The 20,457-nt window shown below is 35.5% G+C and overlaps 4 protein-coding genes across 7 annotated transcripts; 3 read left to right on the forward strand and 1 right to left on the reverse strand.

Annotated features, from left to right (window-relative positions):
• On the forward strand, positions 1,157-5,370 carry LOC107615329. The gene is made up of 6 exons (XM_016317411.2): positions 1,157-1,380; positions 1,559-1,819; positions 2,276-2,449; positions 2,630-2,736; positions 3,591-3,973; positions 4,422-5,370. The coding sequence occupies exons 1-6, from the start codon at positions 1,264-1,266 to the stop codon at positions 4,568-4,570; spliced, it is 1,191 nt and encodes a 396-aa protein (XP_016172897.1). The 5' UTR covers positions 1,157-1,263; the 3' UTR covers positions 4,571-5,370.
• LOC107617689 lies at positions 5,235-9,279 on the reverse strand. Of its 4 annotated transcripts, none has more exons than XR_001615039.2 (5): positions 8,881-9,279; positions 8,552-8,667; positions 6,765-7,131; positions 6,431-6,541; positions 5,235-5,653 (listed from the first exon to the last, which is right to left on the reverse strand). XR_001615039.2 is itself a non-coding variant. In XM_016319517.2 (4 exons), the coding sequence occupies exons 1-3, from the start codon at positions 8,986-8,988 to the stop codon at positions 6,768-6,770; spliced, it is 588 nt and encodes a 195-aa protein (XP_016175003.1). In that variant the 5' UTR covers positions 8,989-9,279; the 3' UTR covers positions 5,235-5,653; positions 6,765-6,767. The 4 variants fall into 4 exon arrangements, 1 of the variants encoding a protein (XP_016175003.1); XR_002353658.1 differs by having other exon boundaries at positions 6,431-6,551; XR_002353657.1 differs by having other exon boundaries at positions 6,431-6,577.
• Positions 9,279-10,630, forward strand: LOC107617690 (RNA pseudouridine synthase 1). Its single transcript, XM_016319518.2, has 2 exons — positions 9,279-9,725; positions 9,811-10,630. Exons 1-2 carry the CDS (start codon positions 9,308-9,310, stop codon positions 10,485-10,487), a joined length of 1,095 nt encoding a protein of 364 aa, XP_016175004.1. The 5' UTR covers positions 9,279-9,307; the 3' UTR covers positions 10,488-10,630.
• LOC107617688 (pyrophosphate-energized vacuolar membrane proton pump) lies at positions 11,794-15,915 on the forward strand. Its single transcript, XM_021110881.1, has 8 exons — positions 11,794-12,113; positions 12,210-12,784; positions 13,040-13,419; positions 13,521-13,607; positions 13,916-14,246; positions 14,402-14,812; positions 14,940-14,999; positions 15,492-15,915. Exons 1-8 carry the CDS (start codon positions 11,870-11,872, stop codon positions 15,696-15,698), a joined length of 2,295 nt encoding a protein of 764 aa, XP_020966540.1. The 5' UTR covers positions 11,794-11,869; the 3' UTR covers positions 15,699-15,915.

The following is a 20,457-nucleotide window of genomic DNA, read 5'->3' on the forward strand; positions in this document are numbered from 1 at the left end:
AGTTTCATATATTTTGTTACCGAAAAGTTGGTTTGATCTATATTTTTTATAAAATCAATCTTAAATGTAAAATGATTAGTATTATATATTATTAAATTAGAGAAATTCTCCACATATAAGTCTTTTCACATGCAAGTCATACAAGTCATTTATTTCTTCTTTTTCTTTCTCCATGTCTCCTCTTTTTCTTCTCATTCTTCTTCTTTTTCCGTGCCTCTTCTTCGTTTCTGCACGTTCTTCTTCTTCTTCATCTTCTTCTTCTTCGTTTCTGCACGTTCTTCTTCCTCTTCTTCTTCTTCTTCTTCTTTTCTTTCTTTTCTTAACTTCTCTTTCTCCTTCTTCATTTACGTGTTTTTTTCTCTGTTTTCTTTCTTCGTTATTCTCGATATCCATTGTTTTTTGACATCAAACTCTGAAATCATTTTTGAAGAAGAAGAAGCAGCAGAAGATGAGGAGGAGAAAGAGAAAGAGTTCTGCATAAGGTGTACTTCAACAAATTTTGGGTGTATTTCTTAAATCCTTTGGGTGTATTTTCATAATCCTTTGGGTGTATTAATATTTATGTAATTATTCGGGTGTATTTCTGTAATCGTTTGGGTGTATTTCTGAAGTTCTATTATCTTCAAAACGATTTCAAAGCTTGATTTTAGAAACAATGAAAATCGAAAAAAAAAACGAAACAAGAATACCAATGATAAACACAGATAAAACAACGAATGAAAAGACAAAGAGAGAACGCACAAAAGAGATCAAATTTGACAAGAAATTCGTTTTTATGGAAGAAGAGGAAGAAGAAGAAGAAGAGTAGGAGAAGAAGAAGGAGAAGAAAAAGGAAGAGGAGAAGAAGAAGAAGAAGGAGAAGGAGAAGGAGAAGAAGAAGGAAAAGGAGAAGGAGACGGAGGAGCACGCCATGGAAATCATATATGGGACATATGGGTCAGCGTGTTTTTGGGTCAGCGTGTGTGTAGCACTCCTTATTAAATTATTATTTAATAATTTTTAACTATTAATTTCATATAAAAATAACTAATAAAAATAACTAATGTTTACTTTAATCTAAATAATACTCTACCTTCTTGGTGAATAACTGAATCATTGAGGAAAAACAAACAGAATTAAGGATATATAAACACACCACACACGTGACTTGTCCTTTCACTACAAAATCAATTGCCACTACTTAGCTTCCTATAATTGGCTTCCCCTCTTCTTAATTTGTTGCCATTTCGATTAAAAAAAAAAACATACACAGGAACGAACTATATGGCTTCAGAAGCTAATAATCCTTCAGACTTGGAGAATCTTTTGGATTTTTCATACCTTGTTGATGAGGATGATATTATTGTTGAAGATTATGATACACGACAAGCATGCGAAAGGGTACGTATTAATTCTTGTCATGCAACTTATACGTACTAACTATATATATACTGTATACTATTTATTTATCCAATTATTTCTTAATTTTATTTTTCTTCTATATCCTTTCAGTTTCTTTTATTTTCATTGTTTAATTTGTTAAGTTTAATTAGTTATCTTGTTTTATTCTTTTTTTCAGGAAGAACATGAACACGATGAATTGAAAGAGTTAGCAGAACTTCCACCATCACTGAGGTTAACACTAACGATAACACCATCTCTGGTGCAAGAAATAGAGGAAAAAGTGAACGGTGGTAGTGTTTATGATGATGTAGTAGAAATTAGAACTTCTTCTCCTTCTCCTTCTTCTCCATGCCAAGAACCACTCATCAACAAGGTTGAGAACAAGTTGAAGGCTGTGCACTTGCCAGTTTGTTCCCTTGCAATTGGGTGTTACTTGGTAATAAACTAATAATAATAATAATAATGCAATTTATACAGTGTTCAATTATATATTGAATGTTGAATTTTCATGCATCCAGTATTTCATACGAATAATATATACTTTTCTTTATGAGAAAAATTAACTTTCCATGTTTTCTAATATACTTTATAAGAAATGAATTACTAATAATTAATGTGTGAATTTAATTCAAGTAATAAGTTTATTTACATATAAAAAAAGTATAAGTAGATATTTAAGAGAGAAACAGAAAGTCACACAGAACATTTTGTTCTCGAAAATGAGAACAAACCTTTGTATTTTAATTCTCTTGAATATTATTCACCGTTAACAACATCGTATATATATTTTATGTGAATATTCACACTTAAACTTTAGTAATTTTTTAATTGGTAAAATAAATTGTTCATGATTGTGAATAAAACAAGCGACTATAATAAGTTTGATGTACAGATAGAAGCTCAATATCCAGCACACTTGGTGGCCAAGTTTTACTTTAGCAAGCGAAAACTTGTGTGGGAGATATTAGATAAGGGTTTGAAACATAAGATTGAAATACAATGGGAGAATATTTCAGCCATTCAAGCAAGCATTCAGGAAAACAAACCTGGCCATCTAGAAATTGAGGTGCGTTTAAATATTACGCAAATAATTTTTATTTTATTTCTCATTAAAAACGTGACACAATATTGTTTAAATACTTATTTTATTTATCAAGTAGTGGTGATTTAATTTTTAAAAGGAGATAACGCCACTTGAACTAAAGTACTTATGATGAACTTCTCAAAAACAATTGTTCTTACACAGCTTGATAGAGTGCCATTTTTCTATGGCGAGACTACCCCACAGCCTAAAAAGCATACTGTATGGTCTGCATCCCCTGACTTCACTGGAGGTTATGCTTCCAAATACAGGTGTGTGTAATCTTAATTCTAGAATAAACACTCAAAATTCATCCTCAAAAAATTTCAGATTATTAAATACTTTGATCCTCAATAAATTTTTATATTCTAAAAGTTTTAAAAAATTATTGATTTCAGACGCATCGTCTTTCTATTATTTTAAAGAACAAAAATATTATTTGTACACCAAAATCAATCACTAAAATCAGCTACCAATGTATTTGTGTATAAATACATGTGTGGTTTAATTTATTTTCAATATGTATTTATATTCCAACATATATTTTATACTGATAGTTGACTTTGGTGTGTGATTTTAGTATATACATAGCATAACTCTTTAAAGAATTAATGTCTTAAAATGTATTTTGCAAATCAAATTGGATTATAATTAGTTTTTAAGAACTTGTGTAGGACTGTCAAATGGACCAACTCGATCCATTTAAGCCTAGCCTGCACAATTTCGTAGGTTAAACGGGTTAATCCATTTAAATTCGCTTTTTTTTATTATACATCATTTTTCAGTTTGGACTATTTATGGTCAGTTTAATGGATTAAATAGACTAGCTTGTTTTGACCCCTTAACTATTTTGACGAATCTAAAAGATTAGATCTATGTATCTAACACGCATATTAAAAATTTGATTAAAAGCGATAAATAGACCAGTTTATCCGATAAAAATAATTCTCAACTAATTACTCTTCATGTTATTATCCCGATAATCTACAAGAGTTTCACATAATTTTTTTTATGACACTTCTAAATAATATATATTTAAATAGAATATTTTACTAAATTATAATTAAATTCATCAACTGAAGTGGGTGTGCATTCCTTCTTTTCCTTTTGTTGTTTATTTATTCAGGAGACACTCCCTTCAATTTCCTCCTGGAGTTCTTGACCAGCACTATGTTAAGCTTCTACAATTGGACAGAAGATTGTTGGAGTTGAGTGGGACACCTTTTCCTAGATTAAAATCTTGTTATTTTGATTCATACCTAGAAGATGAAGAGACAGCAGCAACACACATTCGTTTTGGTCATCATCATGATCTATATGCACATGGGTCAACAACCACCAACCAAGCTATGGAAAGTGAGAAACTATATTTCAGTGCCTTTGAAGAACCAACTTCATTTCCTTCATCAGCATCTACTTTTGATCTCCCTCAACAAGTTCAGCTATATCACAATACAATGCCATTGACCACATGTGCCATTACTGAATCATCTACTCCACTTTCTTCTGGTAACCACCATTTCTATTCATTCTTGCATAATATGTACTCACCATAAACATGGCAAAAATTACACTCTGGACTCTTCTGAGGATATTATGGAGGGCAATTGGCAATGTCATATTTATAAGAAAATTAGTATGGTAAACATCATCTTATGCAAAGCATCCTGCATTACACAAAGTTTAGAGAAAAAATTGTACCTATAAGGTGTAATATAGATAACCTAATTTGATTAAAGTATTAATGATAGATTCGACGGTTTGAATATGCGATCTCAGAGACAACACAAATGTTATTCCAATACTCTCTTTCAAATATTAGAATCATATTTTACAGAATAAAAAAATGTCAAAACCTATAAGATCTAAGAGCAACGCCAAAGACGATTGCTATTACTATATTAGTGTAGATAACCCTAAAAAATAATAGTAATAAATAAATGGTACTTGTTCACAGGCAATTGCTCTCCTACAAATGAGGAAATCAAGAATCAACTGCTACAAGTAGATCATGGCATGTATGACCCTCTTGACGTTCAACATTTTTCGTTCTACCAACAACGTAACTCATTGCATCTCTTCAAAACAACAAGAGCTTGCTCATAGACTCATATACCCTAAGAGGCTAACAAACTATTGCACCCTGCTCCTAGCTACGAGAATGTGTTGGTCAAATGCAATTTCACCCACAGCTATGAATGGAGTTTTTCCTAACTTGTAAAAAGCTTTTGCATTTTACAAAGCCAAAAGCAAACTACCCCCTATTTATTTACATCTCACTTTGCTATCCCCATTTAAAATGTAATGTGTCTTTCTTGGTAACTTCATCATTTTTAAGCAATAATAATTATTTCAGACTCACTTTTGGCTTAACTAAGTATTTAGTAAACCATTTTATCACTATATTCAAGATCCAAATATTTCAAAAAAATATTTAGTTTTGATTCCCAGAAGATTATGATATATCGATTTTCAGGAAGCTTAAACTATTATTTGAAAAGAGTCGAAGCAAATTATCGTAAAGTTTTAGAGACTTCAAGGACATAGTACTTTGGTATAGAAATTAAGGTTTTCAAACTCAATAGTTCACATAAACTTAGGAAATTTAAATAAAGTTGGATGGTAAAACTCAACTTGTAAACTCGACTTGAGGACCTAGACTAATAAACTGGACGATTTTATGAATTAACTAGGCAGATTGATACGTTGATCTAGAAACTTGAACTTAATACCTTTAGAAAAATTTGGACCTAAACCATGAAACATATAATAGTAATAATACTATTTTCAATAACAAACTTATTTAAGCGCTCACTGTTTAACATCATTCTCAAACATAAATCAGATCTCTGAAAAATTCTAGGATCATTCTTTAAAAAATTATTTCAAGAGAAATAAACAGCAAATGGACAGTGAGTGGCCAAGAGAATATCCTATGTCTTCTTATTTATTTATTTTTTATTTTTATTGGTAGGGTAGCCTGGGGCAGCAAGAGAACCACCTGAAGGAGCTATAAGCAGACGCTGGTTCATGGACTTCAAAGCTGGATGAAACATCACTTCTGAGCAAAGGAGCCACTCACAACCATTGACTTAAAAAGGAGTCCAAGGTTTCCAGTTTCCTTGATTGTGTATTGCCATCACAAAACCACCCCTTCTGGATTAAAAGTTAAGAGAAAGAATAATGTGCCTGCGTAATAAATTTTCAGGCGTTAGAATAGCTTGAAACTTCAAGAAATAGATTATATATATATAGCCTGCTGAAACACCCATTAGCCAGAGCAAATTTGCAATACTATGATTCGTTCAGATGCCTTACTTTTTTATTTGAGTTTCTAATGACAAAGAAACGTAGGAATGATGACCCTGAATCTCATTAAATTTTGAAATAACTCTTATGAACCAAGTCCAGCGAGTATAAATGTCCAGAATTTTGTTTTGTTAAAATTTAACACTCCAAACATCAAAATTTATTGATCTATCAGCTGTGAAAGTAAAATTTTTTTAATTTGCATCTTAAAGAAGGACTCTCATTCTGATCAACAAATCATAATTGTGTAAATAACGAAACGGTTTTATTTAATCAAGTATACTATAAACTTTAGTTAATGACTTTTTTATATGTCCATTATTTCCACCTCAAACCTTTATACTTAATAAGAATAAAATAGACCCAAAGAAAAGAATTAAAGAACTGTAAAGAACATCACCAAAAATAGTCAATCTTTTTTTATAAAAACCAAATTGAAAGATAATTATCACTGGGCAATGATAATGTAACAATAAAAGTTACAGTACATAGACACAATCGATCTCCACCACCCTTTGTTCATTCATATTAACATAGCGTCAGGCTAAACAGACATTTGACATTATAAAAAATGGCTGAAGATTTTTCTGCAAATAAAACAGAACTCTCGGCAATTACAATTTTTGAAAACTATATGCAAGATGGAAACAATTTTACCCTGAGGGATTTAATTGCTTTGGGGCAAGCAGACTGATATAATAGCATGTCAACCAGTGGACTTCAACCATTGCATAAATCATGATGTTCAAATTATATTCCTAATGTGTCCTGTAACAACCTTAAAATAGTTTAAAGATGAAGCATCTGTGAATCAACAACACAATTAGTGAACATTCATAAATCAATTTCATCAATTTTATAGGTATATCATACAAAACGTGGTAATGGCATGATATTTCTAAACTCCAGTGAAATCCTACAAGTGGTGTTAATGATATATGTACTAGATGTAATCACTTCCATTACAAATTAAATAACTAGTTTAACTCACAAATCAAGTTTTTGAGATTGAAAGAGGCGATTTGCCAGAGCCTTCTGACATCGCTGCAGGATCAAAAGACCTGGTTGTAGTTTCTTCTGCTCCTTCTGAATTTATTTCGGCAAAGCTTCTTTTCTTTGGTGGCGTGTTTAAATTTACATTCTCGTTTTCTTTTTGCTTTCCTTTGCCTTTATCTTTTCTGCTGTCAGCCTCCTTATCAGGTTGTGGTTCCCCATTTGGAAGTGGAAATAAAGGAGGCTCTTGGCCACTCAATCGACAAAACACTTTCTCAACTGTTTCACTTATCTCCTTTCCCAGGCCATTATTATCTAAAATTAACTCCCAAACTGATTTGGAGGCTTTTTCAAGTACAGAAGCTCTGCATGAAATAAACACGGATGTAAGAGAAGATCAATAATGAATATAAAATCTAATAAGGAATAATGACTACAAACCAATCTTCCAAGACCACTACATATAGCGACCAGATGGAAGCACAACAAAATAGACACTCAACATGAGAAAGTCAAGAAAACAATATATTAACATTAAGCAGACCACGTAAGCCCAAAAAAAATTTAACAAGTAGGTGATATATTGACCAGGGAGGGCTGCTTAATATGCTTTGTGTAATGTTTCATTTGATAACAAAAAATAATAGGCTCAGACACGCACAAAGACTGTCATCAAAGAGCAAACACGTTTGCTTTGGTCCTGGTCACTGATCAGAATCGAGAAATGTTGTCTGTCATCACAGCCTACTGATATTCTGTAATGTTTGTGCAAAAACGATTTGAAGTGAAGTAGCGAATTTGAATTCATCGTGTTTGCACTCATTTATTCATACTTCTTTGCAGAAAACCACTTAACGCTGCTAATAGAATGCAACCTTTATATACGCAACTTCGAAAGCAAGTTAAAAGCTATGCAAGAATTTCAATTTCGTAAAAATTCTAGACTATCAAGGACCAACTGTCTTAAAATCATAAGCTGTTAGGAAAAAAGGCACATAAATGACCTTTTTATTTCATTGGAAGATAAAATTATACATATAAGAAAGGAAGAATTCCCAAGACAAGAGATCCTATATACATAAACCAAAATATACAAAAACTACCAAAGGAGCATAATATTCCAATCTCTCGGTAGGGCCTAAATAGTCCTCTAAATAGTCCATCTACTTGATACCGAAAAGACACCAAGTGCCTAAATCTATCCCACAGATGAAGCACATTAATGAGTTTTGCTAATAGCATAATGCCCCCTCCCCCCAACAATGCAAGAGCCTGTTCGCCTTGAAGCATCGACACTACATGGGCCTATCATATGCTAAAGTTCAACTCTCAATTAGAATAATAGGGATAACAAAAATTAAATTCTAAACCATTTAGTCATAGACTTTGGTAATATGACAAGGAGTATCTCAGCATAGTGTATATGTTATTATGTGAAAGCATATGAATAATTTATATATTTAACAGACCCAATACTTTTGTCTGGAGCAGAATACTTTAATACCAGTTGAGATGGGGTCTTCTCTTCGGGTGAGTTATAATCATATGTAGGTAAAGCTAAGTTCATGCTTACTATTTGAAAGGAATTCAATGACTATATATAGAACAGGTTTTACCCATCCCTTCCCCACCAAATATGTTAAACAAATACAGTTCGATAACTTCTACCCTGCATCACATTTTGCATCAATTATGTGCAATATCAGGAATGAAACTTTCAAGGTAGAACCCTTTGGAAGAGTTAGCACATAAAAACTGGTGCTTGTGGTCAAATCTATAACTTACTCGAGTTCTTGCCGAAGCGCATCAAACAGCTCTCTTTTGGTCTGTTTCTCAGCTCCAGGGGTGTTCAGAACCCTACTCTGTTCAGCCATCTTTATAGTAGTGCTCTTCTTTTCCTCCTTTAAAAAAAAAAAAATTAAAAAAAAAAAATCAACTTAGACCATGAAAAACTGCAAACCAACGAGACCTCATGGAAATTAACTATCTAGTGCAATGGAATCAGACACTTATTAAAATTCAGCCAAGTTTTCAGTAATATCTCATGGCTTCCATAATTAAAAAGACCAAGATTTAAAAGAAAACAGAAAAGGAAAAAGAGAAAGGGAAATTACATTGGCCTTGAGCTGGTTGATGATCTTCAATCTGAGGGCATCGATTGTGCCGTCGTTCATGAGGGACTCAAGCACATCCTCTGGAGTGATGATAGAGGAAGAAGCCATGAGAGTCAAAATTGCAGAAAACCGTAACCCTGGATGATGTATTTCGAGTCTCGCGTTGATCGATGCTTATACTACAATTGCGAATGTCTGGGGTTCAGTATAGATAAATATATACACCTTCCAGAAAACGTTGTCGTATTAATGGGTAAAAGAGGGTGGAGCGCAGTGTCAGTTTGAGAAAAAGGGGAACTCAGAAAAACCCTAAAAATACGATGGAGAGGGGAATACAGATGAAGATGAGGGTGAGGCGAAGAGGAAAAGTTATATAACCGTTTTTATTAGATAAATTTTGTTATGACGAAACTACCCTTCGGCCTTCATGAATCATTCTCTCACTCACCGTCTCCGTTCACACCATTCTGGCATTCTCTCTTTCAAGTTTCATCCCAAAACCCTTCTCAACCATCATCGCTACCAGAATCTCCATACCCTCCCTCTCCAAAACTGTGGTAGCATGGCAGACTCAGATGAATCCCAACCGCCAACCGACTCGTCCCAAAATGGCCTTACTTCCCTCGATAATTACCCCGTGCCACTGTCCCCTCCACTCCCCGCAATCTCCAAGCAAATCGAGCTAAGCCGAGCCATGACCGCATCTTCGAAATCGAGCCTCTTCTCTCTCTCAACGTGCCACGTCATCTACGAAGACCAATGGCTCATCGCAATCAACAAGCCCCAAGGAATCTACTGCGAAACCATCCTCTCTTCCGTTCCAACCCTTCTCAAACCACCTCAAGGTCAAACTAAATCTACATTGAAACAAAATTGTTACACATTTTATAGCCTTTATTTCAGGGTTAGTTATCATATTTTTCTGTTCAGGTGTCCACGTCAGCGTGCCTGAGCTGCACCTTGCTAACCGTCTCGACCGCGACACGAGCGGCGTGACGATTATTACGAAGTCACACAAAGTAGCATCGAAGTTCGTGAAGGCATTCACCGACCACGAGGTTCGTAAAACCTACATCGCTCTCTGCAGTGGCGTGGCCCCGAAGTGGAACAGGATTACCGTTAGGTCCGGGCACGGGAGGTCCAAGTTTGGCGCGTGGCGCGTTTACGCTGCCTCCGATGTCGGGCGGAAGCTACCAGGCGGTTCGGTAGTCCGTGACATGGAGACTTCGTTCGAGGTTTTATCGGTAAACGGAAGCGGAACGTTCAGAGACGAGTCGGAAATTAACGACGGTGGTGATGTGGTGGTTGTTGAGGAGAGAGCTGTGAGAGAAGGTAGTGGTGGCGATGCAGAGAGTGAGATAATAGTTAGGGCGTATCCTAGGAGTGGACGAACGCATCAGATTCGGTTGCATTGTCAGTACCTTGGGATTTCGATTGTAGGGGACGTGAAGTATGAAGGGGTCTGTGAATGGAAAGAGGTGGCGCGTGAGGGCCACGCGCTTCATGCCGAGAGCTTATCGTTCAAGCACCCCATTACTGGCGATCGCATTTCACTGCACGCGCCGCTTCCATCTTGGGCCAATAAGGCCTTGCAGTTGCAGCACTGAGGAAATTGTGTGTGTTTTGCAAAAGAGACCTTTAATTTGAAGGAATCATTGTCATGTCCTTGTTGCGATGAAGATCAGGGTCGTTATTTTTGAAACCTGCTTCAGTGCTCTCTCCAAACTGTCAAATACTAACGGAGTAACAGTACATTCAGAGTTTGGTTGCTCCTCGGCCGCATGCAGTGGGCGCCTGAGAAATTTGCTAATTTGGAGGTTCTTGCTATTTCTCATGTCAACAAGTTTGCTTTAGCTTTGAGAGTTTGATTATACTAAATCCTAGCTCTGTTTCTTCAAAGAATATAATTTATGTTTGATATCATTCTTGGCTTTGTTTGGAACGAATTTTTTTTTAATCTTTAGTGTATCAAACTTTATATAGTTGGTAATCAAAAAATAGTTTCTCAAAAAGCAATATATACAAATATGTGATTTATATTGGAGTATTTTGAGACTCAGTCTCAACCATTTGTGATGTTCCTGGTGGTGTAAAAAAAGAAAATATTGATCTGGCATTATTGTTCTGAAAGAATAATAGATTAATAGTACACATACACCTTGGTAATTCTTTCGATCAAGTCATTTGTATGACTAGGCAACTTGTAGAACGGAGATATGGACCTTTATATTTAAATAATTAGTTCCAATGACTCTGCCCACACTGTTTTTACTTTTGAAGAGCATCAATAAAGAATTAGAAAAGTAATTCGGTTTTGATTAGTCCCTTGAAATTGAGCCGTTGTTTCTTATCACATAATCTTCTAGACTGGTTGGTATTGGTCTATTGGCATGCTTTTAATGACCTCATCATCTTGCGCAAAGTAGCATTATTCCTATCCATGTTCCATTTGATCACACGGAAGCAAGTTTTCTTTAGCAGTTGAAGGATAAGACTTGTGTTTATTTAACTTATTTAGAACTTTCAGGCTTCTACCAATTGGTGCCATATAATATATTTACATTTTTTGGTGTGAATGAAATACTTATTTTGAGTGAACAGTTTGTCAGTTGGTGCTTATTAAAAGTGAAGTTGATATCTCTACTTGTACACATCAACATCATATTTTGAAAATTGGTTGCAGTCTTATAGTTCTCGGCCCATAGGAATATGATTAGAATTGAACAGACATGTCCTACCCCATTAATCAAAAGCGCCAGTTTACTAAATCAGTGTCATGGAAAAACTGTTGAAGTCCAAATCCGTCATTCTAAACAACCAATTTTTTAGATTCTAAGGGCCATGCAAGCTCCCATAGTTTTCTTATCTTGTTATATTGTGCACTTTCTAGATTTTAAGATTGGTCTCCCAGGCTATAAAACTCGGTGGTTGATTATGCTATTTTAGCTAAAGAAGTTTACAACAAAATTTCAACTGCGGTATTTGGAAAATGGGGGAGTTGAGTGAGGGCCTTACACAAGTTCTGATACCTGTGGCAGCATTAATTGGAATTGGATTTGCTTTGCTTCAATGGTTCTTGGTCTCAAAGGTCAGAGTGTCTGCTGTTGCTGATCACAATGGCAGGGACAATGGGCACAAAAGCAGCTTACTAGGAGATGCAGAGTTGGAGAATGGTGTCCGGGTTCCTGAAGTTACTGCTAAGTGTGCCGAAATTCAGCATGCCATTTCTGTTGGTGAGATTTCTTTTTCCCTCTTATAAGCTTGTGATTGGATTGAGTTACAATAATGGAGAACTGAAACGTGATCATCTCAATTTGATACATTTGCAGGTGCTACTTCGTTTCTCTTTACTGAGTATAGGTACCTGACTATCTTCATGGGAGTATTTGGTGTAATAATTTTTCTGTTTCTGGGCTCTGTGAAGGGCTTTAGTACCAAAAGCGAACCTTGCACCTACAATGAAGGCAATCTTTGTAAACCAGCACTTGCCAATGCTGTGTTTAGCACTATAGCTTTCTTGCTTGGTGCCATTACCTCTGTCCTTTCTGGCTTTCTTGGGATGAAGATTGCTACCTATGCCAATGCTAGAACAACTCTTGAAGCAAGAAAGGGAATAGGAAAGGCCTTTGTTATTGCTTTCCGCTCTGGTGCGGTGATGGGGTTTCTTCTTGCTGCAAATGGCCTGTTGGTGCTATATGTTGCCATCAATTTATTCAAACTGTATTATGGGGATGACTGGGAGGGACTTTACGAGTCTATTACTGGCTACGGGCTTGGAGGTTCATCAATGGCGCTCTTTGGAAGAGTTGGAGGAGGCATATACACCAAGGCAGCTGATGTTGGTGCTGACCTTGTGGGAAAAGTTGAACAGAATATCCCTGAAGATGATCCACGCAACCCAGCTGTAATTTGTTGTTCACCTTTTTTGTTAATCATCTCAATTTATTTTCTGAAAATGCTATTTGTTGTTGAAGTTTTTGTAAACATTTTCATGGTTGATTACTATCATTCAAATCCAAGCCAACTTCATTATAATCTATCAAATTAAAACATTCTCCAATGCATGATTTGTGGAAAACTGAAGTTACTATATATCATTTTAAACTATTATGCTTACATGTTTATATTTCTGGTCACTGAATTTTTTGAATATTTTCAGGTTATTGCTGACAATGTGGGAGACAATGTTGGAGATATCGCAGGTATGGGTTCTGACTTATTCGGGTCCTATGCAGAATCATCCTGTGCAGCTCTATTTGTTGCATCCATATCATCTTTTGGACTGAATCATGACTACACAGCCATGTCATATCCTCTCATCATAAGCTCAATGGGAATTGTGGTTTGCATGATTACAACTCTTTTTGCAACTGATATATTCGAAATAAAATACGAGAACCAAATAGAACCATCCTTGAAACGTCAACTTCTTATCTCTACTGTATTAATGACCGTTGGTATTGCCATAGTCAGCTTCTTTGCTTTGCCATCAGAGTTCACTCTTTATAACTTTGGCGGCAGCAAGGTTGTCAAGAACTGGTATGACCAATTTTCATGTGCCAGCCTACTTTTGTCAGCATGTACAGATTTCTTCATCTTTATGTTGTTCAAATTAAATATCATCAACTACATAATTACAGGCACCTTTTCTTCTGTGTTGCCATTGGCTTGTGGGCTGGACTTGTAATCGGGTACATTACTGAGTATTTCACTAGCAATGCTTACAGGTGAGCAACCTTCATTTATTCTTGTGTTGGAATTCATATTGCTTAAAATTTCTTCTAATCCCCTGGCTCCTGTCCTGTCACATGGAATCCCATTCCCCCGATGTTAAAAAGTCCCTGAGAGTTTGGCATTATTCAATATTTTCAGAAAGTTGGATATTGTGAATGGCATAAAGTTTTTCATAACCATTCCCTTTAAACGCCCTCATAGATACTCAATGACTGTCTATTTGACAAAAATTGATGTTCAAATTTGGTGCTTGGATGCTAATTTGCTGACTATCTGTTCATATTTCATTTGCATGTTGCAGTCCGGTGCAAGACGTAGCAGATTCCTGCAGGACAGGAGCTGCAACAAATGTTATTTTTGGATTGGCGCTGGGATATAAGTCGGTCATAATTCCCATATTTGCTATTGCAGTTGCTATTTATGTAAGCTTCAGCCTTGCAGCCATGTATGGAATTGCTGTTGCAGCACTTGGAATGCTGAGTACTATTGCCACTGGTCTTGCCATTGATGCGTATGGCCCCATCAGTGATAATGCTGGAGGCATTGCGGAAATGGCTGGATTGAGACATGAGATACGAGAAAGAACAGATGCTCTGGATGCTGCAGGAAACACCACTGCTGCCATAGGCAAGGTAACTGTTTGTAAAATGCTTAAATTTAATAGCTTGCTTGGAAAGACTAGGAAAGAAATTATGAATTCGACTCTTGTTATTGAATTATCTACGAGAATCTGATTTTCTATTTTATTTTATTTTTTTAAATTTTTTTGTGCGTGCCTTTGTAATAGGGTTTTGCTATTGGATCAGCTGCACTTGTGTCTCTTGCATTATTTGGTGCTTATGTGAGCAGGGCAGGCATAAAAACAGTGAACGTTATGACCCCAAAAGTATTTATTGGTTTGATTGTGGGAGCAATGCTTCCTTATTGGTTTTCAGCGATGACAATGAAGAGTGTTGGGAGTGCGGCTCTCAAAATGGTTGAAGAAGTTCGCAGGCAATTCAATACTATTCCTGGTCTCCTAGAAGGAACAGGAAAACCAGATTACGCAAATTGTGTAAAGATTTCTACCGATGCCTCATTGAGGGAGATGATCCCACCCGGTGCACTGGTTTTGCTTGCTCCACTTATTGCCGGAACATTGTTCGGAGTGGAAACACTTGCTGGGGTACTTGCTGGCTCTCTTGTTTCCGGAGTGCAGGTATAATATGGCCTTGAACTTGTACTATCTCAACACTGATGCTATTTTTTCGCCTTTAAGATTGTGCTTTCTTGAAAATTAGCTTTGAAAATTTAACTTCTTGACAAAATGATTTTCATTTTCCTAGGTGGCAATTTCAGCTTCAAACACTGGTGGGGCATGGGATAATGCTAAGAAGTACATCGAGGTAAGGGACAAAGGTTTCATGTTACCATTCAAATTTGGTTGGTTTTTAGCGCTTTACTGATGTATAACTTGCCAGCGAAGAATTCTAGCATTCTAAAGGAACACAATGCATTTTATCTTTTTGAGCAGGGGTGGAGCTAGAACCGTTTATAGGAGGAGGTCAACATGAAAGACCTAACTAGATAGGAAACAAAAGAAAAAATTAGGGGGATCAAACCATAAAAATAGAGGACTTCATAAATAAAATTTATTAATTTGGGGCTCTTCATCTACAATAAGCTCCGCCCCTGCATTTGAGTTTTGACCACTTCTTTTGGCATTTAGAAATGTAACTAAAAAATATTTTTCTATTAACATCCAAATATATATTGTCTACATACTATATGACACCCATTTTGCCGCTCTTTAAGATGTTCAAATACATTACTCCAAATGTAATTTACTTTTCATTGAACTCCAAATGTAATCTTATACATTGTTTTGGTGCCTATAGGCTGGTATTACCGAGCATGCTGTGTCACTGGGGCCAAAGGGATCAGATGCTCACAAGGCTGCGGTTATAGGTGACACTGTTGGAGACCCTCTCAAAGACACTTCGGGTCCCTCACTCAACATCTTGATAAAGTTGATGGCAGTGGAATCATTGGTATTTGCTCCATTCTTCGCAGCTCATGGAGGCTTAATTTTCAAGTTATTCTGATTTCTCTCTTCTTGCAGTCAACTAAACCCGGTTTGTGCATATTTGTTCAGCATCATGTAGTGCAGTGGAGCTATGAGATTGATAGTGTTTTGCCTTCGTTAGTACAGTATAGTATTACATTATGTAACTTTCATTAGGCCAATTTTATTCCAGTAAATCAGCAATAAAATTTACATGATGTAACTTGAGTGTCATGAAATTTAGATGTCATTGTTAATTTATGAAAATATTAGTTAGTATTTATGGTATATGGATTACGCGTGACGTGTGCGAGTATAATGAAAGTATGAAACTAAACGCTCAAAACCGTCTCGGTACCTAACGCCGTCGTGTGGAATACTCTAGAACAACCAATAAATAATCATGACCCCTTTAATATTTGTCAATATGTAAATCGCTTCTAATTTAAGCATTTCAAAACAAAGTCTTAAGATATGAATGCCGGCGGTTTACCCATTTTTGCCCCCTGAATGTCCATGAATGGGGCGTGGATATCATTATTAAAACGTCATTTTAAAATGAACAGTGATGAGTGATGACTTATCCCCAACTCTACGTTACAAGAAAATTTCCTAAACCTTTTTTCATAGCTGGAAGTTGTAGGGCTTTTTGTTTTTCTTTTGTGGCGAATCCTGACGTTTAAGAATTAAGCCTTCCGAGCCGAATAACGACACGGTGCCATTGTCATTATCGGAAGACTAACAATCCAAGGCGCTTTTTAATTATTTTGTAAATCCTTATATTTTTACTAAATTTTTAGTTAAATCTTTATAATTTAAAAGGAGTAAACTACCATTTTTATCTACGAAAGTTGAAAATGCTGATATATCTACTCATAAAAAAAGAAAATTACCATTTGTACTCATAAAACATGAATTTCATATAACAAAATTATTCAAACACTAAAAAATCACATAAAAACCCCAAATTACTCTTATCATCATCCGCATCATCCACCCCTCCTTCTCTCCTTCCCTGTCTCCAAACTTTGAGTTCAAAGGCACCACCACCTCATTTCCTTCATCACTACCATCACCACCACCACCACTATATCTCCATTATCATCTTCTTCACATAAAGCAACAACAACAATAGAAAAAGCAAATTGTCTCAGACCATCGCACCACCACCGGCGACCACCAAGTTGCCGCCCCCTCACCCGATTTTCTCTCTTCTTCCACTCTCTCGCCCCTTCTCACCCTTGTTCCCTTCTTTGCTAATCTGCGTAACCACCACCGCGGCACTCAACAGTCGTTGGCACCGTCAAGTCCCACCCAACCTCCACTCGCTGCCACCGCGTCCTTTTCCCCTTTCTTTCCTCCTCCACCCTTTCTCTCTCTCTTTCTTCTTCTCCCCCTCGCCTCACCTCCGCGAGCCTAGGACCACCGTCGCCTTCTGTTTTTGCCGCCTTTCACAACCCTAGAGCTGCGGCCGCTGCCTGATTGCTACCGATGTCCCAACCCGTTCCAACTAGCCCTCCATCTCTCGCTAATACAGAGCTCTGATCTAGCCCATGTCTAGTCTGCGATTTCACCCGTTCTTCCCCAATCTGCAAACCCAGAGACCACCGAACTTACATCACGCAACCGGCGAGCTCAAAAAATGGAAGGAGAGAGAGAGAGAGAGGATGAGGTTAGTGGTGGTGGTGGTGGAGGGGAAAAGATGATGCAGATAAGGGTAATTTGGGGTTTATGTGATTTTTTAGTGTTTGGATAATTTTGTTATATGAAATTCATGTTTTATGGGTACAAATGGTAATTTTTTTTTATAGGTAGATGTGTCAGCGTTTTCAACTTTCATGATACAACTAGTAGTTTACTTATTTAAAAGTCTATGATTCAATCTTTGTATTAGATAAAAAAATTAATTATTGTGAAAAATTATATTATAATTATTTTTTTTAGAGATGACAATTAGAATGATTTATTTACAAATTTTTATTTTGTATAAAAATCCAATTGCAAGCTTTTATGCTTAAGGATTTAATAAAAAATTTAGTAAAATTATAGTGACTAATATAATAATTAAATCTTATGTTGTTGAATTTTTTGCAGATTTTGAACTAAAAAATTTTAATATAGATTTAACATGTGTAAATATTGTCATTTTTGTGATTTTTCAAAAATATAAAAATTATACTTAAAAAAGAGAAATCAAAGAGTACAATTTTAGACTCATTTTTTTTATATGAAAAGTGTACGTGTGTTATGCATTGATATGAAATCGCAGTATGTTGTCCTATAATGTAGTGGCTGTTTTTAAAAATAAAAGAAGCGAAATTATAGGGTCCGACTTTGGGCGAAAAAAATTTTGATTGGAAGTACTCCAATTAATAGGTCCGATTTGTGACTATAAAAAAATTTTAAATGGATAATGACAAATTGGACGGTTCGATTTGTCTGTGTATATATATATACACACCCTTTGCCAATTGCCAGAACTCTCTTCTTTTCCTTCTTCGTCTCTCACCTCCTCATACTCTCTTCTTTGTTTCTAGAAATTACAATAGTGAGGTTAAGTTTTATTAATGTGAGTAGAAAAAATAAAATAGATGATAGAGTTATGTTAAAAGTATATTATCATGATCAGATTTTGTTAAAAATATCTGAATGAATAAAATTTGTATGTGAGAATCCATTCAATATTGTTATTCCTTTTACACTTTCATTTGAAGAACTAAAAGGTATGTTTTGTGATAAGATAGATTTTCAAATATCAAAGAGAGTCTCATGTATTTTGTACAGGTATCCTATATTAGTATTTGGTAGGTTAGTTCAATTTCAAATCAAGTATGTAACTGATGAAATGAGCATGCAAGAGATGTTTTCAGTGTATATTGAAACTCGCTCACAGAAGTCATTCATCTAATTGTATATTGAGTTCAAACAATCTGAAACTGACTGACATATCGAATGGGAAGATTAAAATAGTTATAACGAGGAAGAGTTTGAAAGCAACTATAATGTCGTTGATCCAAATGAAGATGAAGATCATACTGACGCCACTATGAAAGCAAATGTTGCGAAGGTGACAAATGCACTAGGAAACCATCATTCATTTGAGGAGTCATCTTTCATGTGTGTTGGATTTGGAGGCCATGCATGCACCGGAGTTTCCTAAATATATGAATGTAGGTATGTAATTTGGATATTTGTATGATAGATTAAAATTTTGTCAGTTTTTATATTGTAGTTCGATTAATTACTTGTGATCTGTAGACTATAATTAATTAGTATTCCGAAGATTACCTGAAACTGGGTCGAGTTTGGCCTTTAACGTGAGGTCCAAACTTTTTAGAGAGGTAATTTTCGACTTAGCCTAGGCGGTACAGCCATCGTCTGAGTTGTTGAATTTAAGATAATTGCCTTATTAGGTTTAGCTAACTTTTAGTTAAATTTTACATAATTACTTGATTAGGAATAAATATATATTTATATTAATTTATTAAATACTTATTTATAATGTATAATTATAATTTATTGTCGTAGAGCCTCCTACTGTGACAGACGGTCGCCATGGGAATGAAATTCAGCACAATGGAGAGGTTGTTATTAGGGCAATCAAAGATTACACCACCACAAAGGTGTAGATTATCGGGTATTTGAATCAGAACAAATGACATTATATGCTAAATATACACAATACGGCACAAGTTGTAATTGGTTTATCAAGGTTAGCTTGATCCGTAGGAAGTACTGTTAGAAGTGTTGGTAGGTCCCCAATCTCAAGTGGGACCTACACACATATTAAAAATAAAAAAAATAAATAAAGAAAGTGGCACAGGCTACAAGAGAGAGAGAGAGTTTAGGGTTTAGGAGAAGAAAAAGAATTTGGGAGAAAAAGACAAGCCATTTTTTATCTGATTGAACCGGTAAACTTGCTCAATTTCTTATAAAATTTTAGTATGTTATTCCTGGTATAGAGATGAACATTAGAATATAACTTGCTAGTTGTATTACCTTCTCTTTTATCTGATTTGAGATAACCACTTTGTAGAGGATTTATGTTGATTCCATCAGTTTTGATGATGTATTTTTTTTATTGTTGAGATGCCCTAGTGTCACTAGGAAGACTAATTGTGTACCCATTATTTTGATAGTGGAAGATTTTTCTAGACTAGGTCCCATGGATTTTTTGTCCCTCTTTGGGCCACGTTAAAATTCTGGTGTCTGGTTATTTAATTTCTAGCATTATATTTGCTGCTTGGAGTATCTTTTGGTATTGCCTATTTAATCGCACAGGTTGTGAAAAAATTATTTTTTGGTGCTTCTGCTATTAGACAGGTTCTTGTTTGAATCTTTGTTGAGTCTTCCCAACAAAGTGGTATCAGAGTCCTGGTTGTTTATTTCTGTGCTGATTAAATGGAGAAAAATACTCATGGGCAAAATATGGTTAAATTGAATTCACAAAATTATTCAATTTAGAAGACCCTCATGGAAGATATGTTGTATATCAAGGACTTATATGATCATGTGGAGGGGGATAAATCCAAAGGTACCAAATCCGATACTGAATGTAAGAAGCTGAATCAAAAGGCATTTGCTTTGATTAGGCAATGGCTTGATCTCAGTGTGTATCCACATGTTGACACCAAAAAGAATGCCAGAAATATGTGAAAGAAATTGAAGGAGTTATATAAGAGGAAGAATGTGCAAAACAAAGCATTCTTGATTAGGAAGCTTATTAATATGAAGTATATTGAAGGTAAATCAATGCCGGAACACTTAAGCACCTTTCAGGAGAAGGTGAACCAACTGAC

The sequence above is a fragment of the Arachis ipaensis genome, chromosome B09 (assembly GCF_000816755.2).
Source record: "Arachis ipaensis cultivar K30076 chromosome B09, Araip1.1, whole genome shotgun sequence".
Taxonomy (NCBI): Eukaryota; Viridiplantae; Streptophyta; class Magnoliopsida; order Fabales; family Fabaceae; genus Arachis; species Arachis ipaensis.